The 24,264-nt window shown below is 38.5% G+C and overlaps 1 protein-coding gene and 1 pseudogene across 3 annotated transcripts; one reads left to right on the top strand and one right to left on the bottom strand.

The window, feature by feature from the left end:
- Nucleotides 1-1,094: 1,094 nt before the first annotated feature.
- Nucleotides 1,095-22,138, bottom strand: RIMOC1 (RAB7A interacting MON1-CCZ1 complex subunit 1). Of its 2 annotated transcripts, none has more exons than XM_079915267.1 (6): nucleotides 21,779-22,132; nucleotides 16,863-16,969; nucleotides 14,556-14,699; nucleotides 13,277-13,408; nucleotides 12,272-12,386; nucleotides 1,095-6,639 (listed from the first exon to the last, which is right to left on the bottom strand). In XM_079915267.1, exons 1-6 carry the CDS (start codon nucleotides 21,876-21,878, stop codon nucleotides 6,356-6,358), a joined length of 882 nt encoding a protein of 293 aa, XP_079771393.1. In that variant the 5' UTR covers nucleotides 21,879-22,132; the 3' UTR covers nucleotides 1,095-6,355. The 2 variants fall into 2 exon arrangements, with proteins under 2 accessions (XP_079771393.1, XP_079771394.1); XM_079915268.1 differs by lacking the exon at nucleotides 1,095-6,639 and adding an exon at nucleotides 6,895-8,226 and having other exon boundaries at nucleotides 21,779-22,138.
- LOC307183159 (protein FAM136A-like) lies at nucleotides 16,978-17,429 on the top strand (annotated as a pseudogene). The gene has a single exon. The product of its transcript is annotated as a protein FAM136A-like (transcript).
- Nucleotides 22,139-24,264: the final 2,126 nt, after the last annotated feature.

Raw genomic sequence — 24,264 nt, 5'->3', positions numbered from 1 at the left:
GGAAGTTAGTATACAGCAGGTATATATACTTTTGGAGTCTGAGGCTGAAAACTTATGAAAATTAATTGTAGGTTTTCTCCCAGCCACACTTATTACAAACATTTAAGATGCCTATACAGCCAGTGATTTCTTCTCTGAAAACTTCTTCCCATTTAGAATGGCCACCACCACTTGTACTGAGCAAAGGGCAGTGAGTGCTCACCGGTCAGAACAAGAGTTTGTCACTCAATTATTCTGGTTCCTGAGTATTATGGTACTTTTTAGCATGATGAGTGAGGTGTGCCAATACATAGAACTGGCCATTAAGGAAAATAACTTTTGAGCTCTTACCATGTGCTAGGCATTGAACTAAGCACTCTGAATATTAACTCATTTATTCTTCAATAACCCGTGAAGTAGATATTATTATTATTCCTGTGTTAATAAAATGCTAAGGCACAGAAAGGTTAAATAATTTATATGGAATCACACAGCTAGGAAACAACAGAGCTGGGATTTAATCAGGCCTCTACCCATATTCCTAACCAATAAACCACCCTGTCTGAAAGTTATCAGGACCAGAAGAAATAATATCGTCAGTATGTTACCAAACCAAACTTGGGTCCATTTGCCCTTATGCAGTAAAGCCAATCTATTGACACTAGGTTGTGGTGAAGGAAAGCGCAGCATCTACCTCAGGCGCCAAACAAGGAGCATGCACAGCTAATGCTCAAAAGACCCAAATTCTCTGATGGCTTGCAGAGAAAGGTTTTTAAAGACAGGGCGAGGGAGAGGGTTGCGGGGTGCATGGTCAGCTCGTGGACACTCCTGATTGGTTGGTGATGAGGTAATCGGGAGTCAGCAACATCAACCTTCTGGTTCCAACCAGTCTGGGGTCTATGTGCTTGTGGGTAGCATATAGTTAACTTCTTCCACCTGGTGGGATTTTCAGTATTTGCAAAACAGCTCTAAGGGTATGGCTCAGAATATTATCTATAACCCTTGAGGAGGAACGAAAGGTCCTTGACTTTGTTTAATGGTTAAACCATTATTATTTTGTCCTGTTTGACTGTTTTCCTTTGTTTCTGCATTTTCTCACTTCTCTGATTAAATTTATTTTTGGAACTTGGGGAAAGCCTAGGAGGCTAAAGTTTTTCTATAAACAAGAGGCAGGTAGAGGACATGGGGGGAGGGGAGGAATCTGTCCCAGAAAGGCCCCATAGGGTCCTGCTTGATTATAAATCATAAACTAACATGATAAAAGTTTTCATTCTGACACAACACTCAGATATAAAAGAAAATAAAGATACAAATATGGGACTATAGTTTTATTTTTTTTTAAATTTTATATGCTCCAAAACATTTTACTTGGAAATTTTCACTAGAAGTAGGAAAATAAAAAACAGTAAGGAACAGCAGCACGAATACATAATGCATATTTTAACTGTGGATACATTAAATGTATGTTAATGTAATACTTCCATGATAGCTCATATTGTGTTAAAAAAAATAATACAAGGAGGTGATACTAGAGAACTATGGAATCCTGTATTCTGTGGTAGAAGGGGTATCCTTATGGGAGTCAGAAAAGGAGCCCTGGAAGGTGGAGAGAGAAAAGTGACAAGCAATCTAAAACTAGCATATAAGCCAGCTGTGGGTTTTTAAAAAATGGCATTAAAATGAATCTCCCACTTTAATGAACATCAGAGAATTCCCAGTGGGACTGACTGTAAAGGCAGGAATGTAAATTTCATTGTGGGGTTTTAGCCAATGACTCTCACCTCACTCTACTGTATGCAAACAAGTAAGGGAAAGTCTTCACTCATGATCTGCACCTTAATCAGCATCAAACAATTTACAGTAGCCAGAAACCCTATAAATGCAGCAAAGCAGACAAGCCTTTAACTAAGTCTCAAAGCCTAGATAACATGAGAAAATTCATAATGGAAAAGAACCATACAAATTTAAGGATTATGAAAAATCCTTTAACAGAGTTTTAGTAACCATCAGAGTTCAAAATGGAGAGAAACTGCAAGTGTAATAAATGCTACAAGGTCTTTAGGTTATCACTTACCCATTAGTAAGGGCCACACTGGAGAGAAACCCTTTAAATGGGATCAAAATGAGAAGTTCTTAGGTAGTGATTCATTGTTTATTTCAGCATCAAAACTTCCATAAGAAAGAGAAACTTCATGAATATACTGAATGTGCAATGGCACACTGAACAGTATTCAACCAGAGGGGTAGAGCCAAATGCTGAAGTGGACAGGTGCTTACAGGTGCCTTCCCAACCACCCTAAATAAAACAGCACCCCTCTTGAGTCACACTAGCCCCATGCCCTGCTTTATTCTTCATAGCACTCATCACTCACCAAGCTACACATTTATTTCTTAAAATGCGTTAACTTCCTCCACTAGAAACAAACTCTGGTGTTTTACAAAGCTATATACTCAGTGCCTAGGATAAAACCTAGCATGTAATAGGCACATAATAGTTGTTGATGAGTGAATTACAGTAATTATAGTACTTTTCTTATGTGGAGTATTTGGTATTTTGAAGTTAATCCATTCTAAATGAAACAGAATTTACATAGCAGGCTTTAACACATACAAAAATGTACTGTCCACTGTTTTGTAATACATCACAGTAAAAAGCATTATAACTGTTATGGTCTACAAATTATTCTCCAATTGTGTGGGGGATGAAAAAGTTGTACAAAAAGCACCCAACAGTAGCCCCATTAGTGTACCAACCAGTGAGAGACCCAAGTGGTTCACAGGGTCATGAAGACAAAATGGAGTTCCCAGCTTCTGAAGAGAAAGCTCTCTACTTTTCTCTGGTTCTAGATCTAAATGATACTTTACTCCTCTGAGGAGTAATTCCCTCTTGGCCTTGTCAACCACTGGTACAGAGGTCAGGGCAGTTTGGAATCCAAGAGCAGTAACCCTTTTGTGGCAGACTTCAGCACTTAAGAATCATACCTCTTATTAATTCAAAAACATTACTAAGGGCCTACTATTCATTAAGCACTATACATAAAGATACATTTTTAAAATATGGAGTTTGCCAACTCATAAGAAAAATGACTATAAAGCAATGTGATCAGTGTGATAACATGGGTTGGGGAAGTTTCAGGGAGCAGAAGCAGAATGACATGTAACTTTGACTGAAAAGGGCTGGAAAAAGCCTTATGGATCCAATATCACTGGAGCTGAGTCCTAAAGGATAAATAGGTATTCACTTGACTACAAAGAAGGGCAAAGTGTTCCAGCCAGAAGTAACGAGGATATTGAGGAAAAAATACACACAGCACATTGGGGAAGGAACTAGTATACTTGTGATTGATCATGATTCTCCAAAAAGGGTGGGGTGAGGGTGGGCAGTCTATGATTTAAACATTTATACTTAGAAAGCACAAAGGTTATTTTCATAGCAAAACTTGTAAAAGCTAAGTTAAATAAAAATCTTCTTAGCTGTGTAAGGATAAACAAGGAGACAAAGGCAGAGATAGGGAGAGACTCTCCTTGTCCCAAGCAGCTCCATCAGAATGTTGATCAAAAATGAGCCTAAGGAACACTGGACTAGAAAATGATCACACAGGAAGAGCTGCAGAGATGTGGCTGGCAAGGTAGGCAGAAGTAGGTTACAGCATTCTGTGTTGCCCTGCTTCGTGGAAGATCAAAAAAAGAGAAAACATGAACTGGAAAAGATTTTAGATGAAAAGTAAGGATTAGTTGTTTGAACATATCGAATTTAAAATTACTATGGGATGTCTAAGTGAAGATATTTAATAGGCAGTTAGAAAGAAGGTTTAGAAAGCAGAAGCTGGGTTTCAAGCTACAGGTTTGGGAGTCAGCCTAACATTACAGGTGATAGAAGCTGTGGCTATCAATAACATCACATAAATGCACAGTTGACCCTTGAACAATGATGGAGTTAGGGGTGCAATCCTCCTAGCAGTCAAAAATCTGCATATAGGGCTTCCCTGGTGGCGCAGTGGTTGAGAGTCCGCCTGCCGATGCAGAGGATGTGGGTTCGTGCCCCAGTCCGGGAGGATCCCACATGCCGCGAAGCTGCTGGGCCCGTGAGCCATGACTGCTGAGCCTGTGCGTCCGGAGCCTGTGCTCCGCAACGGGAGAGGCCACAACAGTGAGAGGCCCGTGTACCGGAAAAAAAAAAAAAAAAAAATCTGCATATAACTTTTAGTCAGCCCTCCATATCTGCAATTCCTCTGTATCCGGAGATGCAACCAACCACTGATTGTGTAGTACTGTAGTATTTACTACTGAAAAAAAACCCACGTATAAGTAGACCCACGTAGTTCAAAACTGTGTTGTTCAAGGGTCAACTGTATTTAGAGTAAGTAAAAAAGAAAAAAGGGAGAAAGGAAGGAAGGAAGGAAAAATGGGAGAAGAGGGAGGAAAAAGAAAAAACAGTATTCTGGAAAAGAGCAATACGTACAGGATATTGGCAGAAAAAAGAGAAGCGTCGGGGGAATGAGGGAGCCGGCAGAGAGGAAACGTGGAGACTAGTCTTCAACACGAAGCAGGATACCTCTTTTCCTCCTCAAAGCGGGGACATGAGCAGGGCAAAATGGGTGAACAAACACTGACCTCCTCATAGTCTCTATTTTCTGTAAGACAGGACCAACAGCCATGTGCTAGGGGAGGGGACAAAGGGCCAGAGGAGAGTGATGAGGCAAGTTAGAGGTTTGGATTAGCCACAGTGGGAAAGGGACAGGGGCCACACTAGTAACAGACAAAAGGCTTACACTGAGGGCTCTTCTAAAGCTGAAGGCAAGACACTTAGAGTGATTCCACTTTGAAGGAGCTGCAGGAACTTCACATGGAACTCAGCATCCCCAAAAAAGAAGGTAGAACGATAGGATTAATTCAATGTTGAGGGACTGCAGAATGATTAGGCTGAAAGACCAGGGGAAGATGGATTTGAAGGGACTGTGGAGAGCACGTCATATGGTGCCCCATAAGGCCAAGGCTGGACAGGGAAGGAAGAAAATCTGAAAGAGGCTATGGTGAGGAGAAAAGGGGGCAGCAAGAGGAGGAGGCTATGAGGAAGCTAAAGAGATACAAAAGAAATAAGAGGGAGAAGAATCAATCAAAATGAGGAAGTAAAAAACTGGAAAGATAAGAATGTCATTAGCTATTGAAATTTAAGATTTCAGAAAGAGAAACTCAGGATGGTGATATTCATGTTGAGGCCGTGGGAGTTAAGTTCCTGGAATGTGATGAAGTCAACGGCCCAGAGGTGAAGGATATTGGCAAGGTATCAGACAGATCATCCCAAGACGACAACAGGAACTGAGGTAGACAGAAAGACTGTCAGCAAGATACCAGGTGGGGCTCTCGGCCTTTAACACTCACCCCTACAATTAAAGACAAAAACTATTAAAATTTCAAAACATGAAAAGATGTGCTCTAAAGACATAAGACTAATGGCGGACTAACCTAACATGGTTTTATCTTCATTACTCATTTAATAAACCGTGCATATTCTTTGAAACAAAATAGGAAAATTTTGAAATTTTTATAAAATGCCTAATAGACTAAAAAGTTTAAATGCCATTAGTAGTACGTGGTGAAACAAACAAAAATTCTTTTGTGGAGTCTTTCATTATTTATCTTAGTCTGGAAATGGTACATGGATGTTGGTCAAAATTTTTCATTTTGCCAATTTTTATATCTATAGCATATATACAAAGCAAAGAGGGGACTTGATTTTAATCTCTGAAGTGCAGCAACCTTCAAGACAGGGAGATTAAAAAATAATCTAAAAACAGTTAAAATGTTCAATTTTATGTTATGTATATTGTACCACAATAAAAAAAAATCTGAAGTAATAGAAAAAAACTCTTTATAGAGATAAATTGGATTTCTCCTTAGTATTAGTTACAGGATATCTGTAGTTCAGAGTGAGTTAGAATAACATAAATGCCATTTTAGATATTAAAGAATCATTCCTTCACAGGTTTAAGAATATATAGTGAGGGACTTCCCTGGTGGTCCAGCGGTTAAGACTCTGCCTTCCAATGAAGGGGGTGCAGGTTCAATCCCTGGTCGGGGAGCCAAGATCCCACATGGCTCACGGCCAAAAAACCAAAACATAAAACAGAAGCAATAATGTAATAAATTCAGTAAAGACTTTAAAAATGGTCCACATCAAAAAAAATCTTTTTTTTTTTTAAATAAAAAGAATATATAGTGAAAGATGGTGATGGCATTTAAAAAAGGGTAACCATGCTGGCTATCTTTATGTAGTGTAATGTTCCTAAATTCAGTATCAATATGTCTTCTCTTCTGGAACTTCCATTTCCTGAGCCTTTTTGTTTTCCTGTTTGAAAAGGAGTAGATGAACTTACTAGTTAGTGTGATGCTGAAAGAAGTTTAAAATTTGTTTTGCATTTGTTGTATTCCATTCTTGTTCTTTCAGGGGTCCTTCGCACACAGATACATACTTTTTCAAAATTTTTTCTCCTACTTCTCGGAAATCCAAAGGTTCTTTGTGTGTAGTGTAGCTTGCTCCAGAAACACCAGTATCCACTTCATGATTTTCTGGCTGTTGATCTGCACAATGCTTCAATCCCCAATAACACATTTCTCCACTGTACATCATAGCCAGCAAATGAATGTCACTAAATATTCCTGGGAAAGTCATTTAAGTTGAGAGATTAGAAGTTAAAAATTTAAAAAGAAACCCTGGTGATTAAGACTCTAATAAAATCTTTTTACATCATTAAGCATTTTCCCTTCTCATTTAACAGCTGTACTTAGAAAAGCCAAATATCACTAACACAATCCTCATTCCATAGGCACTTCTATCTCTATTTTATCTATAAAAGAGACCCAATCCCACCCTCCCCAAAAAAAGAATTATTTTTAAAGAATCATATAGGTCAGTGTGTTCATCTTTCTGGTGTTCGCTTTAGGATCTCTTTGAGAATCTAATCTAAATCGATGGAACCTCTCCCAGAACGTACATCCCATATTCCACATACAATTTCAGAGTACTCAGAGATTCCCTCAATCCCATCCATGAACACAGCTTTTATTTAGGGGTATACTCAGGATCAATAATACAGTTCCTATATTTCTACAGCATTGTACAGAGATGATCCTGCATAATCATGTCCCTTAGAGGCCATATGATTCTAAGTTACCAAAGATGTTAAATTGTATCCAAGATGCTTTATGTTCCCAGGAAAAAGGAATACATTGCAGGATTCCCATCAAAAGTTGAAAGCGTGCTTATTATGGAAGGTGATTATATAATTAAACATTTATGACACACAAAGTATATTAATTTGATATAAAAACAAAAAGACCTAGAATTGTAAAGATCTGGGGATAAATTATCGACTTTGTATAACTCACTAAAGCTCTTTAAACCTCAGTTTGCAAAAATCAGGATTCCACATGCCCTACTTATTTCATGGAATTTTCTTAAGAAACACATAAAATAAAAATGCATGAAGTGCTATTAAATTATATGACTATTTAACTTCTTCAAGTCATAAAATACAAATAAATGATCTATTCTACTAGACAGGTACTTGTGTGACTAGAAAAGTTTACCTCAAATAAATGAGCATCATAATCTCAGTTGCTCACCTAATATGGCTCATCAGAAATGACTATGATAGTACTAGAGGTATAAAAATACAAGAAAAATTCAGCTTCCAAAACTGTTACAGTTTGTATTATCTTAAATCTATTGCAAGTTTTTGGTAGTCTCAGAGTTTGTCCCTATAGGTAACCCTTCACCTCACCTCCAATTCAGCTTATAAATAGTAGCAAGAGAAGGAATAAGCTTAGCAGACAAACTGATTCATTACACTGCTATATCAACAAAAGAAATAAGAGCAGAATCTGAGGCTTGCATTCATGAACATACGATGGGCTACACTCTATAAATTATGCTTTCTATGTATAAAACAACTCAGTAAGTACAATGCATATTACCCATAATCACTTCTTTTCACTTCATTTCTTCATAGCTAAAAGGTCATAAACCTCATAGAAAAAGCTGGAATAGCATTAGATGTTATTTAGAATATAAAAAGAAACAGACCTAGAATCAAGAGGATCTGGGTGTAAATTATTGACTTTGTACAACTCACCAAAGCTCTTTAAGCCCCAGTTCACAAAAATCAAGATTCCACATGCCCTCCTTAATTTCATGGAGTTTTCTTAAGGAATAGTTTGCTGTTTTTTCCAAATTAACGATTTTCACTGCAGAATTATATTTCATATTAGATAGGACATTTCACTGAATTTATATCCTTTTTCATTTTTGTGATCCTACACCCTAATTATTCCTCAAAAGACTGGTAGAGGGGAGTAAGGAGACAGAAGCAAAAATGAAAAGAAGGTTAACTTTTAAGCAGGAGGAAGAGCTGAAGTAAGTCCCACAAAGTGAAGCCACTTGGGAAAGATGAGAAGTGTTTGCTTAAGGGAGAGCTGGCATTCAATTTGTGCCCAACTCTAAGTTAGCCTCATCCTTTATATTAACAAGGAGTGATGGTTAAACAAGGTACACAGATATCCTTTGGAAAGGTGTTTCTGAGGAGAGAATGAATAGCTATATGCTAAAGAGTGGTTCTCAAACTTTAGCCTGCATTAGAATTACCTGGAGGACATGCTGAAATGCTGATTGCTGGGCTCCCACCTCCAAAACTTTCAGATTCAGGTATGGGATTGGGTCTATGAATCTGCATTTTTAACAAAGTCCTAGGACCTAGGGTGAGGCTGCTGGTCCACAGACTATGCTAAACTACTGTACTGCATTAAAATACCAAAGGAAGAAATGAACAACGTAAAAATTACACATTCTCCCTCTCTACTCCGCCAAGGAATCCATTACTCTGTAGCTATAGTCTTTTTGCTGCTACAAATTTTCCTTGGTATTTTTTCTGCTAATGATCAGCATTGTTTTCAATAAAATACTTCACTTTGCACTGCTTATATCCTTGGCAAACACATCAAGAGAGTGCGGGGTGCAGGGAGGAAGAGAGTGAATAACCCATGAAGTAAAAGTGATGGCAGAAAGATGACCTTCATAGGAAAAAAAAGGTGGCCAGACTGGCATTCTCTAGAAGCACTGATGTCTAAATCTGACTGCATCATAATTACGGTAGATTATAAAAATAGATTCCTGAACTCCACATATTAAATCAGAACCTGAATGTGATACACAGAAATCTGTATTTTGGGGGACTTCCCTGGTGGCGAAGTGGTTAAGAATCTGCCTGCCAATGCAGGGGACAAGGGTTTGAGCCCTGGTCCAGGAAGATACCACATACCGCAGAGCAACTAAGCCTGTGCACCACAACTACTGAGCCTGCACTCTAGAGCCCACAAGCCACAACTACTGAGCCCACATGCCACTACTACTGAGCCTGCGCACCTAGAGCCTGTGCTCCACAACAAGAGAAGCCAGAGCAATGAGAAGCTTGAGCACTGCAACGAAGAGTAGCCCCTGCTCGCTGCAACTAGAGAAAGCCCGCGTAAAGCAACGAAGACCCAACGCAGCCAAAAATAAATAAATAAATTTAATTTTTAAAAAAAAGATAACATAAAAAAAAGAAGAAAAGAAAAGAAATCTGTATTTTTAAACAAGCTACCCAAGCAATTAGTGATGTCAATTCAGAGCTGCTCCTTTAAGCCATCTGAAATTCAGGTTCTGGGCTAAGCTATGAGCCAAAGGCTGCTGGGAAGGGGGCTCTTCAGTGGCATAAAAAGGGCATAACCCAAGGATGTGCACAGCTGAACAATCTTTTAACCTAGTTAACTCCAGAGTTATCCTGACAAGGCTATTTTTATAAGGGCCCACAGAAGAATGAACCATAGAAATGAGATAAAAAGATTTACTGAATACATTACCTGGTAATTTTTAAAAGCTGAAAATTTAATGGCATACAGGTAATGACCAAAGGACAAAATGATTATCTCACCTTGGAAAACGAAATAAAAATCATACTAAGTATACACTGTTTTGAGTTTTATGTAAAATCAGGCAAATTATCATTAAGATCTGGCCACAAAAATATTTTGATGATTCACATAGAACTTTTCTCTCTAATTAGTACTAAGAATTATTCCGAATTATGTTTTTTATATTGACTAACAAAAAATTAAAAAAAAAATTAGAACCACTCCACCAGGGCCTTAAGAGTAATTTAGCCTATGAAAAGTAGGCTTCCTGGCTTCTAATCTACATCTTGAGGAATGAAGTAGGGAGGAACAAACTGCTTTAGATGAGAGCAAGAAGTCAGCACCAAAAGAGAACTGATGCCTGTGGCAAAACTGCTAGGGAGTTGATGCTGTTTTGTTGTTTCCTGGAAAAAAGAGACCCTTTCTGTGCCTTTGATTCCCCTGTTGAAGAAGCAATGGAAGATAGAGGCGAGTGTAATCAATTATAATCCAAGAGAAGACACCAGTATCACAAGCATCGTGATAAAAAAATTCTAGGCCATGAGAATATATGACTTTATGACTAGAAATGGGAGAATAAGGGAAATTGGTGACTTGTGCTCTTTTCTTTGGTTCTAAATAAGCTTTAATGCCCATCTCTGCTTTTTCTTTTAAATCAATCCATGTGGGTGAGGAAATTTTAGAAAGATCATTTTTAATGCAGGTAATCGGTTCACTAGTTACCTGGAATAAATACTTCCCACAAATAAATCAAAACACCCCATGTTTGTCAAAACATCATGCCCACTGAAGGAGCACCTTATAGTCACAAGTTTTTTTAGGACAAGCTACTTGCCAGAATAAACTGAAGGTAACAACTTTTGGACAACAGTAGCCAGTCATATGTTAATGGCTCTTAAATCATGGTGTTTTTTTTCCTGTGTGATGTTTTCTAATGGAAAGGAAAAGCCTATAGAAGCTAACAAAGAAAGAATTAAAATACACTTATAGAATTAAAACACAGAATTTTCCCTAAGAAGTTTTCTTCTTATTCCCCATGTTTGAATTTTCCCCATCAAAATTTCCCCAAAATTTCAGATGAAGCATAAAGAAAGTTTACACAAAGAACCTAACATCACTTGCCAGCTATGTGACCTTATCAGGCATATCAGGACCTCAGTTCTTCCATTTGTAAAAAGAGACGCTAAAAGTAAGTGGTTCTTCCCTCTCAAACCTCAGTCTAAAACCCAAATGATGCTCTATATCCAGTTCCTAACATTTTTAAGTGCATATAAGTTTATGACAGAAACTAGCAGTTACCACCCAATATTCATTCTTCCTTTCTTTCTTAGTAAAGAGACATTATTTGGGATGGCAATGTATCATGTAAAGGGCTATACATCCCAGATTCCCTTGTAGCTATATGAAGCCATGTGATTAAATTCTGGCCAGTGAAATGTAGGTAGAAGTGTTCTAAGTGTTGTAACAAACTTGAGAAGGATGAAAGAAAGACCTGGCTGAAAGAAACATCATTTTGCCATTCCTATGGACTGGAACACAGGTGAGATGGAAGGAGCTCCAGCAGCATCTTGAGACACTGAGAATGGAAGCAATGTCCTCAACAGGGATGCATGTTGCACAACTCTGGCAAGTACTGTTTACATGCATTCTATATAACTCGCCTCCTTCTGAAGCTGTAGCGCTCCACTTTGAAAGACGATGGAGGAAAAAGATAGGAACCTGATGATGCCATGAAGCCACCATAACGAGCTCTAGACCTTTTTGCAGTGAAAAAGCAGTAAATTTCTCCTTGTTTAAAAGTTACTTCCAGTCTCAGGACTTCCCTGGTGGTGCAGTGGTTTAGACTCCGCGCTCACAATACAGAGGGCCTGGGTTCAACCCTGGTCAGGTAACTAGATCCCACATGCATGCTGCAAATAAGAGTTCTCATGCCACAACAAAGGAGCCCGCCAGCCACAACTAAGGAGCCCGCCTGCCGCAACTAAGACCTGGTGCAACCAAATAAATAAATAAAATAAATTTTAAAAAATAAAAATAAAATAAAAGTTACCTCCAGTCTCTGTTACAATTAGCTGAACCTAGAGCAGGATCAGGGCTTTGTGGGGATGCAAAGTAAGTAAAAGCAACATGATATATTACTGTCCCTAAATTACTAAGCAGAGATTAGCAGTATTTCTCTATATTACGTGAGAAGACTTTTTTAATTGTTTAAAAAGCCCTTTTATTATTTTTCTGTCTATAATGTAACCTGAAATTTATTTCAATCAAAGTTAAATCTAGTAAACTTCTTAAAATTTAAAAATGCTTTAAAACACTTAGAAAACTACAAAAAGGATCACATTACCTTCACTCAGTAATTTAGCTGTGTCTAGGTCTTGGAAAGAAACTCCTTCATTTAACTGGATGGGACACCGAAAATTCAGCATCTGTAGCAAATAACTGATTCCATCAACAAGGTACTAAATGAAAGTCAAAGACAAAGAATCCAAGTATTAGATGCAGAACTGCAGAAACTTCAAATGTTAATATTTTTACTCAAGAGAATATTGGCTAATATACAGATATATCATATGATTATTACATTACAATATAAGGACCTACTACCCCAAAACTTTTATAAGTATAACCCTGCAATTAGTAAAAGAGTATGGGAAAAAAAGAGAAATCATTAACCAAGAACACATGATTCAGTAATATACTTGTCAAAAATGTCATCAGAGCAAGAAGAGGTTAAAGATAATAAAGATGTGTTCAAAAACTTGTTAAAAATATGGATGTACTTTATTACAATTTAGAAATATTATGATCAAACTTTTACATCTGAAAGTGTGACCTCTCATTTGCAGGCCCACATAAACCATGTGTACAATCAACCTAAGTTAGGAAGGATCCTTAGTGATACAAATATTAAGACAGGATCTTTGGATTTACTAATTTGGTCAGAAGAGTCAAGAAAAATCAGAGGGCCACAATTTCCTAGGAGCAGGGTCATGTGGGATCTTTAGGAGTGATTTGCTGATAGAGAGAGGCTCACAACCAAGTTTGTTTTCTTCAGGCCAAAAATATGCTTAGAAATTAATATAGATTATCTATCTTGTACAATAAAAAATAAAAATCCAGAACTTAAAAAAAAACATATAAAACTTCCCAGTTTACAAAGGGTTTTTACATGTTATCTTATTTAATCTTCACAGTAATTCCAATTTGTTTAAGATTACATAGCTGGTAAGTACAGGCCTGGAATGCCAACCCAGGCCCTTTGATTCCTCTACTCTTAATCCTGTACTAAACAGCTTTTGGAAACCTATAAATGTCAACAATAAAACATGTATGAGGAATGCTTTTTCACCTTTTTAAGCAAGCTAGATTTTCTTGTGAGCCATTCTCTCCTTTTGGTCAGAGAATGACAATACATGTAGAGTAGGGCTCCTCGTCTCCAAGAGAGACATTCCAGGAGTTCATCCCCAAGCAAATCGCAGTGCTGAAATACAACAAAGACACAGCTAAAAAGAGAAACTTCGTGTCTGTAAAAATCAAAATTAAATTTCAAAATATTGAGCAATTAAAAAATACTCATTTCACAAAATTTGCTCTTTACTTAGCAACCTACACAGGAATGCCTTACTCTGAATCAATTAGAAATATAGAAATCTATTGCTACGTGAAAATTAAAATAACTACTCCAATTTACAAATATTTCTAGAAAATTGATGTTCAAGTATTTTAGTAGCCAATTCTCTAATATATTTGAAATATAAGTATTCCATAATCTGACTGAAAAAATAAGTTTTCAGAAATATGTTACTTGAAACAATTTCTACTACTGCTAAAATAAAACAATGAAAAGATATACACAAAAACAATTTTAATAAATCAAACTTTTACTATGTGGTAGCATTTAAAACTTGGGATTATTTGTTTCCACAGTTAGCATTCCCTGATAAACACAAAGAGCAACAAAGATATCTACGTAGAGAAAGCCAGCGGACAGTTCAAGATGAGAAATTATTTGCTTGAAAGAGTAGCCAGGGCTAGAGACAAAAATCTTGGAATCATCTAAACAGAGACAGCAGTAAAAACAAGTTGTCAAGCAAAGACAAACTACAGACTATCAGAGGATTAAGGAGATATCTTTGGGGAGTGCCTATGTTTCCAGATTGGAAGAGAGGGGAGATGCTTGAAAAAGAGCAAGAGCAAGGCTTCTTAGAGACGAAGAGGAGCATGCAGGGCCTCCAAGGGATGGGGCGATCATTGGTAAGAAAGGCAACAAATGTCCAGGCAGAAGACTGAAAGGACGAGAGATGTGGTATTAGGTTACTAGGGATCTTCAAGAAAACACAGCATCTTGTAAAAGTAAAGGGAGCAGAAACAGCAAATGTGTATGTTTAGAAAATTACTAGGCACTGTAGTTACAATATAATTCCATCAAACAAACATTCTGAAACATATTTACAAAAATATGATACTTGAGTTGTGACATCAGTCTGAAATGTTCAACTCTTATGTCCCTCCTTCAATCTTAATTTAAAACAAAGATACATTTAAGAAAAAAAAAATACAGATTCTAAAGGATAATATAACAGTAATCAGCAGCATTCCACCATAATTCATAGTTGTGCAAAACTTACTTTTGGATGCATGTTATTTTCTTTAACCAAAATTTCTGGTTCTGAAAGAAAACTGATCAACTCTTTTACTTTTTGTGAAGAATCTTCAGGAAAATCTTCATCTACTAGCTTGTTCTCCTCAAAATATGTCATGTCCAAAATAGCCTGAAGTAAAAGAGAAAAAAAAGTATAAATGATTTCAACTTGAATAAATAATTCTTATAGTTTAATCTTACATATATATACTTTATTAGACATTTAAATCTTCTAGCACAGTATTTAAGTAGTCAAAATATCTAGCTATAAATATAATCTAAGATGAACTTTATAGTAAACTTCACAGGATTTTACTAAAATACTGAATTAAGATAATCTAGTTTCCCTCAAAAAGTAAAATGGGTATTTATGTTTTAATTCAGATAAGCTAACTATATACAATATAATTATGAAAAGTATAATTATTATAGTCTTTGCTATTTATACATATATACTTCCTGAACATTTTCTAAATGCCTGCCATATCAAGACAAGGTCACTACCTCTAGTTTTGTATACCGAATCTTCAAAGGATTACCTGTTTCTCAAATGAAGCACCAGCACTTTAAAACTACCCAATCCTTTTTCTTTGTTTAATCTACTGGACTAAGACTAAGGAAACTGAGTTCTAACAAAGGACAAGTCATATTTTATCTTTGTTTTGGAGCCAGTTTCTTCATTGACAAAATGAAGAAACTGATCCAAATGCCTTTCAAAGTCCCTTGCTTTGAGGGTAAAATGAATTAACATATGCAAACACTTCGAACATTACCTAGCAAACAGCACTACTTAAGTGTTAAGTGCTCTCGTGTAGAAGGTCTAAGCCAGGAAGGGAGAGATTATCATACTAAGGAAAATGACCTGGTGATTGAGAACGATAAGTAAGATCCAAAGGGGTTTGGGGAATTTTAATCTATATTTCTAATTCTTTTGCCTTATTCTTAGAAATAAGTTAAAATGTTTAGAACTCTCCCATGTGAAAGAAACAAGACAAGCAAGGAACCTTCTGAAAGAAAAGAGAGGTAAATTTCTCCCAAATTGTAACAGCTCTCGGGGGGTTGTGGGTAGTTGTTACAGGCTCATTCAACCGCATCGGAAGGCAGAAAGCATCTCCATGTATCTCCTAACAGAAAGCAGAGTGTCAGGCACCTAAGTGCTATGAACGTGCATTTTGGAAACTTCACTAAGTTTACTCTATTTCCTATAAACCACTTCATCTTTATTATCCCTTGGCAATCAAGGGCGGGCATACAAAGCACTCTGTCAACTATAAAGTGGTATACAAGTGTTACTTACTATAATAAAATTATGTGTTTTGGTTTTTTTTTGCTGCACTGCACAGCCTGCGGGATCTTAGTTCCCTGACCAGGGATCGAACCCATGCCCCTTGCAGTGGAAGCACGGAGCCTTAACCGCCGGACCGCCAGGGAAGTCCCTCAAAATTATGTTTCTTAGTGTCCACTTGCCTCAGCAGTGTTTGAGAAAACTGAGAAAACAGATCTTATCTGTAGAAAGGTCTGAATTTGAAAGGAAAGTAAAAAAAGGGGGGAACAGAAAAATCTTATGGACTTGCATAACAAAAGCACAGGTAGTCAAGTTGAGAATCCAAAGGAAAGGTGAATTTCAGGGAAAAAAAAAAATAATCAGAGCCCTTATAGAAACCTCCATTCCCTCTGACTAAGCTTTCACACCTTGGAAATTGCACGAGTGTTTTTTTGTTTTGTTTTGTTTTAATTTATTTATTTATTTTTGGCTGTGTTTGGTCTTTGTTTCTGTGCGAGGGCTTTCTCTAGTTGTGGCAAGCGGTGGCCACTCTTCATCGTGGTGCGCGGGCCTCTCACTGTCGCGGCCTCTCTTGTTACAGAGCACAGGCTCCAGACGCACAGGCTCAGTAGTTGTGGCTCACGGGCCTAGTTGCTCCGCGGCATGTGGGATCTTCCCAGACCAGGGCTTGAACCCGTGTCCCCAGCATTAGCAGGCAGATTCTCAACCACTGTGCCACCAGGGAAGCCCCATTTGAGAGTTTTGCTTAATTATCTATAAAAGGAAGCAATACTGTTATCTGCAAGATTTTTTTTCCTTTTTTATCAACACATCCAATAAACTTTTCTTCTTTGTAAGGATACTTACTGCCTTACAGCTTCAAGTCTATATGCTTTATACATACAGTTTTTTTAACACAAACACTTTAAATAGAGAATAAACTGCTTTCATCACACCTAAATTTTGGAGTAACCCTCTTAAATAAGCAAACTGCCTCAACAACGTTAGAAACCACATCTGTTTCAGTACCTGTGTGTAAAGTTCAAGAAGATTTGATGGATTTGAACATTCTTTGTCTTCTCCACACAGAAGTTTCAATTTTTCTAGAGCTGCAGAGGCCCGAATTAAAAAGTGATCTATAAGAGATAAAAACATGATTACTGGAGCAGCGTGGGGTCATCATGGCACAGCTGCAGCAGCTCCGGGTGCAGGAGGCGGTGGACTCTATGGTGAAGAGTCTGGAGAGACAGAACATCCGGAAGATGCAGGGCCTCATTTTCCAGTGCAGCGCCAGCTGTTGTGAGGACAGCCAGGCGTCCATGCAGCAAGTGCACCAGTGCATTGAGCGCTGCCATGCACCCCTGGCTCAAGCCCAGGCCCTGGTGACCAGCGAGCTAGAGAAGTTCCAGGACCGCCTGGCCCAGTGCACTATGCATTGCAACGACAAAGCCAAAGATTCAATAGATGCGGGGAGTAAAGAGCTTCAGGTGAAGCGGCAGCTGGAGAGTTGCGTGACCAAGTGTGTAGATGACCACATAAACCTCATCCCAACCGTGACCAAGATGAAGGAGCTCTCTCTCATCCATTGGGAAATAGATGTCTGCTATTGGCCATCAGGGCTGAAGGCAGGAATCTATTTAAAAAGAGGAATGCGGATTTGGGTTTTCTAAAGTTTATGAATGAGGAAATTAAGGATGGCAGCAAGTTTAAGGCCTATGTCACTTGCCTCTGGACACTGGTTCCGTTGTGTTTGAATCCTAGAAAGTGAAAAAACCTGGTGCTAAAATTTGGGTCAGAGATAGCACAGGAGAGTTTTTGTGAGCCTGAATTTCATGTGGCAAGTGCTTATCCTGGCAGCAGGGAGTCTCCCTTGTACCAAACCAGAGCCCTCCAAGGTACCAGCTTCTCTTAGTACACAGATATCAACAGGCTGGCAGGTTCATCTGACCTGCTTATGAGCTGGTGGAGTGTGAGGAGAGGTGTTTCTGTTCATTGCCAACCTCCTGTTTACCAGAAGGATCACTACATTTTCCACAAACTGGAAATAAAACAAAATCCATGAGGTCACTAATTCAGAAGGGGAAAGGGGGGCTTCTGGGGATTTGTTTTGCTTGGTTTTGTTTTATATACAAGGGCATGAAGTTACTTTAAGATGCAGAGTTGGGAGAGGTAGTTTGGATAAAAACTTTGAAAGGGTCCTTGCGGCTATTCATTTCTGGCCATCAAGATGTGGATACACATTTCTTAAAATTCTCACACATGACATCTTTCAGCCTGGAGACCCTGCAAAAATATAAGAAGCGCTATCACACCGGTAGGGGAAGCAAACCTTCCCTCTAACTGGCAGCCATAATGGGCCCTGAGAGTGTCTGCAGCAGAGTCAGCTGAGTGACAAGACAATCTTGCAGTGATACCCTTGAAGGGAAAGGGGATTTTGATTGTGCTATATGTTAGTATTCAGGAATGAACAGCAAAAGAGGAATTGTTAGCTGCATAATTAAGAGAGCTATGAAGTACTGGCCTTGGAAAACTCTTGTTTTCATAAAACATAACAGAATGAAAGCCTAAACCCAGTATTGCTTACTTTGCCCCCTGTAATAACAGAGCTCTGTTGAGACAATCCCCTGGCAACACGAAGGTCAAAGAAGAAAAAGTAAGCAACTCAGGGACGAGCTGTGACTCCTTTAGGGCAAAAAAAGGGACAGCCCTCCGTTACCAGATACCACTTTTGCGACCTGCATTGTTCTTGCCCCAGTTCTGGCACCTTATCATTTTATTAAGGACCTTGCTGTGTTTTAACCAACTTATTACTTGAAATGATAATACAGCATGTCTGTTTGCTGTTTCAAGCCTGTGATATATTTTCCTAGTGGTTTGGTTTTAAAAATAAATAAGACTTAATTTTTCTTCAAAAAAAAAAACCATGATTACTTCACATAGTTTCAGAGTGTCATTTAAATGAAAAAAGTTACATATCTAAAATGATGAAATGAAATTATTACAGCATGGTAATAATATCTTTCGTAAAACATGAAGTACATCATAATGCCTAATCCTACTTAAATGTATCATGGAAATTTATTCTTGAAAGCTGGACTGAAAACTTTCTAGGTTCAGCTGCCATTTCTTAAGTGCAATCTGTATTTTCATAATGCTTCTTTTATGATGTTGACATACTCAAAATGTTTAAGCAATAAATTTAAAACCTGTATTGGAATAGTACAAATAATATATATAAATCTACAGAAAGGACTTCCACTAACTTATAACTTCATAAATATATTCTCCAAAAAATAACATGATTGATTAAATCAAATGCCTCATAAAATGTAAGCACTCTGAGCAATTATAACTTTATAATTGTGTTTATGTATTTATGTATGCAAACAGCTGTTACAATTAAAATTACACAAACTACCTGAATATTTTACTCCTTTAAAAACCTAGGAATGGGACAAATTACTTATGCCTTCAAAACCTAGACAAAATTAAACTAAATACCTCTGATATACCCTCTAAAAACAACTCCCCCTCACTTCCCCTCTACATGGTCTAATTTCTTCCTTTTCTCTTATGTCATATTCTCTTTGCTTCGATGTTTTCACTTTTTCTTATGGATTTTTCCTCCCTAACCTACAAAGTGTCCATACCAAGGTGCCATCCACACTTCTGCATCATCTCACGTAGTCAAATTTAAATATGCCCACCATCAAGACGCTTAAGTTCCTAAGTATGCCCCTCTGTGGCTTCCTCCTGAAATATATATCCTTTTCCTCCCACTGGCAAATGGACAGAAAATGTAGCACTTGGTGAGGGTCCATCTGATCCAGCCTCAGCACCTACACAGGTACGTAAGCTGCTCAGCGTTGGAACAAAAGCACCACCAGCTTAAGTTGCATCTGTTGGCAATAATATGATGACTTTAAGTTTTCCCTGGTAAAGCCTAACCTGTATCTAAACCAGATTCTGAACGCTTTAAGGTCCACTATTCACCTAAATTGAAAACTACTTCTTTAGCACTGCCCTCCTATCTCTCCCCAGCCCAGAAGTATCCTCCACACAGCTCAGAAAAAAAATTCTATTGTGAACTAAATTGTATGAAACATGGTACTCCTTAGGTACTTCTTAAAACACTGAGTTGATATTTTCTTCTTAATTTGCAGGATTATTTTAAATGTAAAGACTTGCACTTAGTTCACTGAACCGCTGCTGAAGGAGTATCTCATATGAATTCATGACATAATTACAGAGGTGGAGGGATAATGGCTCACAATTTTAGAAAATTTTTATGAAATGTAGTATTTTTCCTAACCATTCAAGGTAGTGACTGACAAGGCAAAGAAAAGTGATTCTTACATAGTCCCTGGAAAAGGTCCCTCTCATGGTATATTTCCATAAAGTAAACATACTATGCTTGTACAATGAGAAATAAATGAACAAAAATTGACCAGAGGTAAAAAGGAGAGTATTCTTAGATGGACTAGTGTCTGGTTGTATCTGATCTAATTTAAAGACAACAGGAACTATCAATCCGTATAACCTAATATAAATATCATTAAAGAACAAATTTTAGGTGCATATTATTTTTGTGCTATGGGAAAATACAAGTTCAATTCAAATACATGCAACCATGTTTTAATTAAACTTCATAAATATAAGAAAATCTTGCTAGTAATACTGATGAATAGCTCATTACGTGGACCACTATTATTTTAATTCCAGTACACTGCAGAACTTTAAAGCCTCCAAACAAGAATATATACCACTTTAATTTTCAGTCCTCATTCTAGACTGGATTAAAGAACTCGTCCATTGGAAAATGACAATGGCTTTTGGTTTCAATGGTAAGTGAATAGCATACATTCTTTGATCTCTTTAGACTGATTCTAATGGAGTTGGAATGGGGTGGAGATCACTGAATAGCTTACTTAGAAGTAACGTAGATACACTTCCAGGTACAGCTACTACTGTCCATGAACTAACTAGTCATGTGATTCACTTACCACAAACCAAAAAAGAAAACAGCTCAGGGTAGTCTGTGGGTTTTTAAGAACATACCCCTAAGAAAAGAAAATCCAGCAAATAATCTTCACTGGAACTAGAGCCATTTTATCATGGACCCTATTCAATAAATTCACCAACTACTCAATCGCTTGGGAAAACGTTCCACTACTATTTTCCTATGAGTTCGATGACAATGAGACAGTCCACAAGAATTTTTAAAACTGTCTATCTGTAGTAAAGGTGCAAAACTCAAAAGGAAATAATGTAGAAACGTAGAGGCAGCTGGTAAGTATTGAAAGAGAACAAAAGTCCAAGTAATTCTCCGTCAGTTTTTCAAAGGAAACCGCTCAGACATTTCCAAGAAAGTATTCTAGTACTGACAGGGCCCTTGTGAGACCTGAGGTGATGAATGTGAGAGAATCGTCGAAATTATACCAATGTAAATCTCTTCTGTATTGTTTACAGCTGAGTTTAGAATCCAAAACATAACACAGAAATTCACAACGAGGCAATGAAAAAGTCGAACTGTTATACACGCCTATCTCTACTACACGCAAAACTATTACTTATTTGCGTACCATCATCCAACTTTAACAACTCATTTAAACTTCCACGTGTACTTCCATCCAGATCTTCCCCTTTTCCCAGTTGCTACCGAGACAGTTAAGGACAAGCAGCACTAATATGACTGGGATTTCAGCGCTTTTCACGGGTTATGAAAAATGGGGTCTGGAAGCAAACGCCTTGCCTTTAGGCGTTGTGAGTTCTTGGAGATGGACTAGTGACCCCACAGCGCGGGCCAGAAGGGCAACACCTTCGGCAGTCCTGGCCTGGGATCCACACGGACAACAGGCCGCAGCCTCAGCCCCTACGGCCGTCGACCGCCAGCTCTGAACAACCATCCGCCCGCCCACCTCCCTCCCTCTCCTCGGCTCCCTCACCATCTTCGCCGGCGGCTTCGCTAAGTTGTTGTATGTGGGCCTGAGCCAGGTCCCCGAGCTCCTCCACTCGCCTCACCACACCGGAGCCTGAGGCCGCCATGGCCACAACGGGCGGGCGCGCCTAGTCACGTGACTGCGCCGGCCTGAGGTCACCTGATACCCCGGCGCTGGCGGGGAGTGGGGGGGGTGGAGCTCTCCTGATAGGTGGGAGGGGACCCCAGCTCCAAAAGAGGGCAGGCTCAGGCCCTCACAGGTTGTTCCGGGTTATTTTCTTCTCGGAATTCTCTCTCCAGAACCCTGAGCAGCAGGCCGACTTTTTCGGGCGGGCGTGACGTCAGGACGCACCTCCCCTCCTCTAAACCAATCGGAAGCCGCCCATGTCCCCACGCTGATCCAATGAGAAGCCAGATCTCTGGGTGCGGGTGGGAGGGGGCTTGGCGGGGGCTCTGACTAGAGAGTGCCGAAGTGGCTGGCTGGTGTCTGCCCTGTGACCAGGGCTGCAGCCGCAGTCAACAGAGCAGACAGGAAAGTCTGAAAATAGGACTGTCTGGTTTTGGTTGCCTAAAATATGCAAAGCCTGGGAGACACTGCTTTGGGAAAGATCCCTGGTATTCTCCCTCCTTGCTGCAACTAATCATTCCTTCTCTGGTTAAAGAAAAAAAAAAAAAAAGGACTGGCTCTCCTGGAGAACATCCAAGTCTCTAAGAGGTTACTGTGCGTCTAGGTGGGGACCTCCAAACACTGGTGGAAATTCCCAGTCCAAGCGGTTGAGGGTCGCTTTTTTAAAGTTTAATTTTAGCAGCTGGGTTTATTTCTGGTCTGCTTTGTCCAGCTCACATTTAACATATTCATCATCATCTCACGTCCAATAGTACAAAAATTTTGCATTTACAAAAATTTCTATTGCCATACATCTGAAGACCATGTCTTAAAGCCCTTCGTGTGAAAAGTTCATCCTCTCAACTGTGAGTTTCAAAGCACTCAGGAGTCTAACTTCCACTTTGCAGTCCCTATTTTCTTGCCTCTGGTCAAACAAATCTTTAACTCATTTTTTTCATTTTTCAATTCGACACAGTATATCTTGAATAATCTCCATCCTATCTTCTTTCTTATGAAAGATAGTTTTTTATTGAATAGAAAATACTAAAAATAGGTGCCAACTAAAAGTTGTCGCTTGTCATCTGTTGCCATTCTACAGGAATGAAGTCACTAGCCACTGTAGTCGCTGACCTTCAACACACTCTGAAAGGAGTTCAGGGTAGAGATCAGAAACGAGGCACACTGTACTCTGGGAAAAACTGCAGAACAGACCTTCAGATAGTTAGATATTTTCAGGAGAAGGTTTTGTGAGCCCAATTTCTTGTGTCTTCTCATTTCTAGAAAACCAGTAAAATCATTAATGGAGACATCTGCTCCTCGTGACTAGCAGCAACCTTCTGCCAAAACGTGTACTTGACTGCACATATCCCCCTTCACTAAAATCATATATACACTGACAGTTCCTCAGAGCTATCTGTAGTCCAGGCTATAGTCCTCATGAGGCCCCAAATAAAACTTAACTCACAACTCTCACGTTGTGCACTTTTTTGCACTTGACATAAGGAAATAGTGTAATTGACCACAATGGCTTTCTAGCTGACCTTTGTAACACCAGTTTCTTCTTCCTTCAATTCTCCCTAAACATAGGAAGCAGGAATCAGGTATTAATTTTGTATCCTCAGGGATTCCTACAGTGCCTGATACGTAATAAATACTCAGGAAAAGTTTATTAATTAAACAAAAATTTCATGTTATCTTGTCAATATATTACTCTCTAATCAGGAAGCTGAAGACCAGGAAGGCTACATTATGTGATCAATGTGGGCTAAAGAATCAAAATTCTTATAAGCATTTGACATCTCAAAATGCCAAACCTCACTAAGTATAGTATTAAATAAAATTTACAATTCCAGAGATTCATTGAACAACCATGGACTTTCAGCGGGAAACATACCTGACACTGGGAATTATTGCTCAACTTACAGTAAGTGTGTGCATGTCTTCAGAGAGAATTGGAAGGGATCTGAGAACATATAGTACAGCCCCTCATCTCCGGGTGAAGAAACTGGACAGAATTTAACTATTAACTGCTCCAAATCCTAGAATATGTGATACTGTGATTTGTCCAAAATCATACCAAAGTAAGCATGTGTAGAAGACCCTCACCATAGATATAAACAGCTAACAGCCGACCCTCACCAATGCACACTGAAGAAAGGGCTTAAAGCCAGAAACCCAGTCCTAGAAAAGAGGAAATGTGAGTAATTTCTCCAATTTTATAGTTAATTATTTCTACTTTAGGAAAACTACAATGCATAGAACAAATACAAATATAATGCTAGATTTTAAAAACTCATTGAAATTAATTATGAACCTACCAAAAAGTACCTTCTAAAATAAATAATTGATCTCATTTGGACCATTTCCCTCCCAATTGATATATAACA

Source organism: Stenella coeruleoalba, assembly GCF_951394435.1.
Source record: "Stenella coeruleoalba genome assembly, chromosome: 3".
NCBI lineage: Eukaryota > Metazoa > Chordata > Mammalia > Artiodactyla > Delphinidae > Stenella > Stenella coeruleoalba.
The sequence above is the reverse complement of the archived record's forward strand: the minus strand, read 5'-3'. Positions and strand labels throughout refer to the sequence as shown.

Excerpts from the sequence above, each read along its gene's own strand:
- RIMOC1 (XM_079915267.1), bottom strand. The coding sequence starts at position 21,878 with ATGGCGGCCTCAGGCTCCGGTGTGGTGAGGCGAGTGGAGGAGCTCGGG. Across the intron at positions 14,700-16,862 it reads TTCTTGAACTTTACACACAG|GCTATTTTGGACATGACATA; the intron begins GTACTGAAACAG and ends CTTTTACTTCAG. Across the intron at positions 13,409-14,555 it reads AAAATAACATGCATCCAAAA|CACTGCGATTTGCTTGGGGA; the intron begins GTAAGTTTTGCA and ends GTTGTATTTCAG.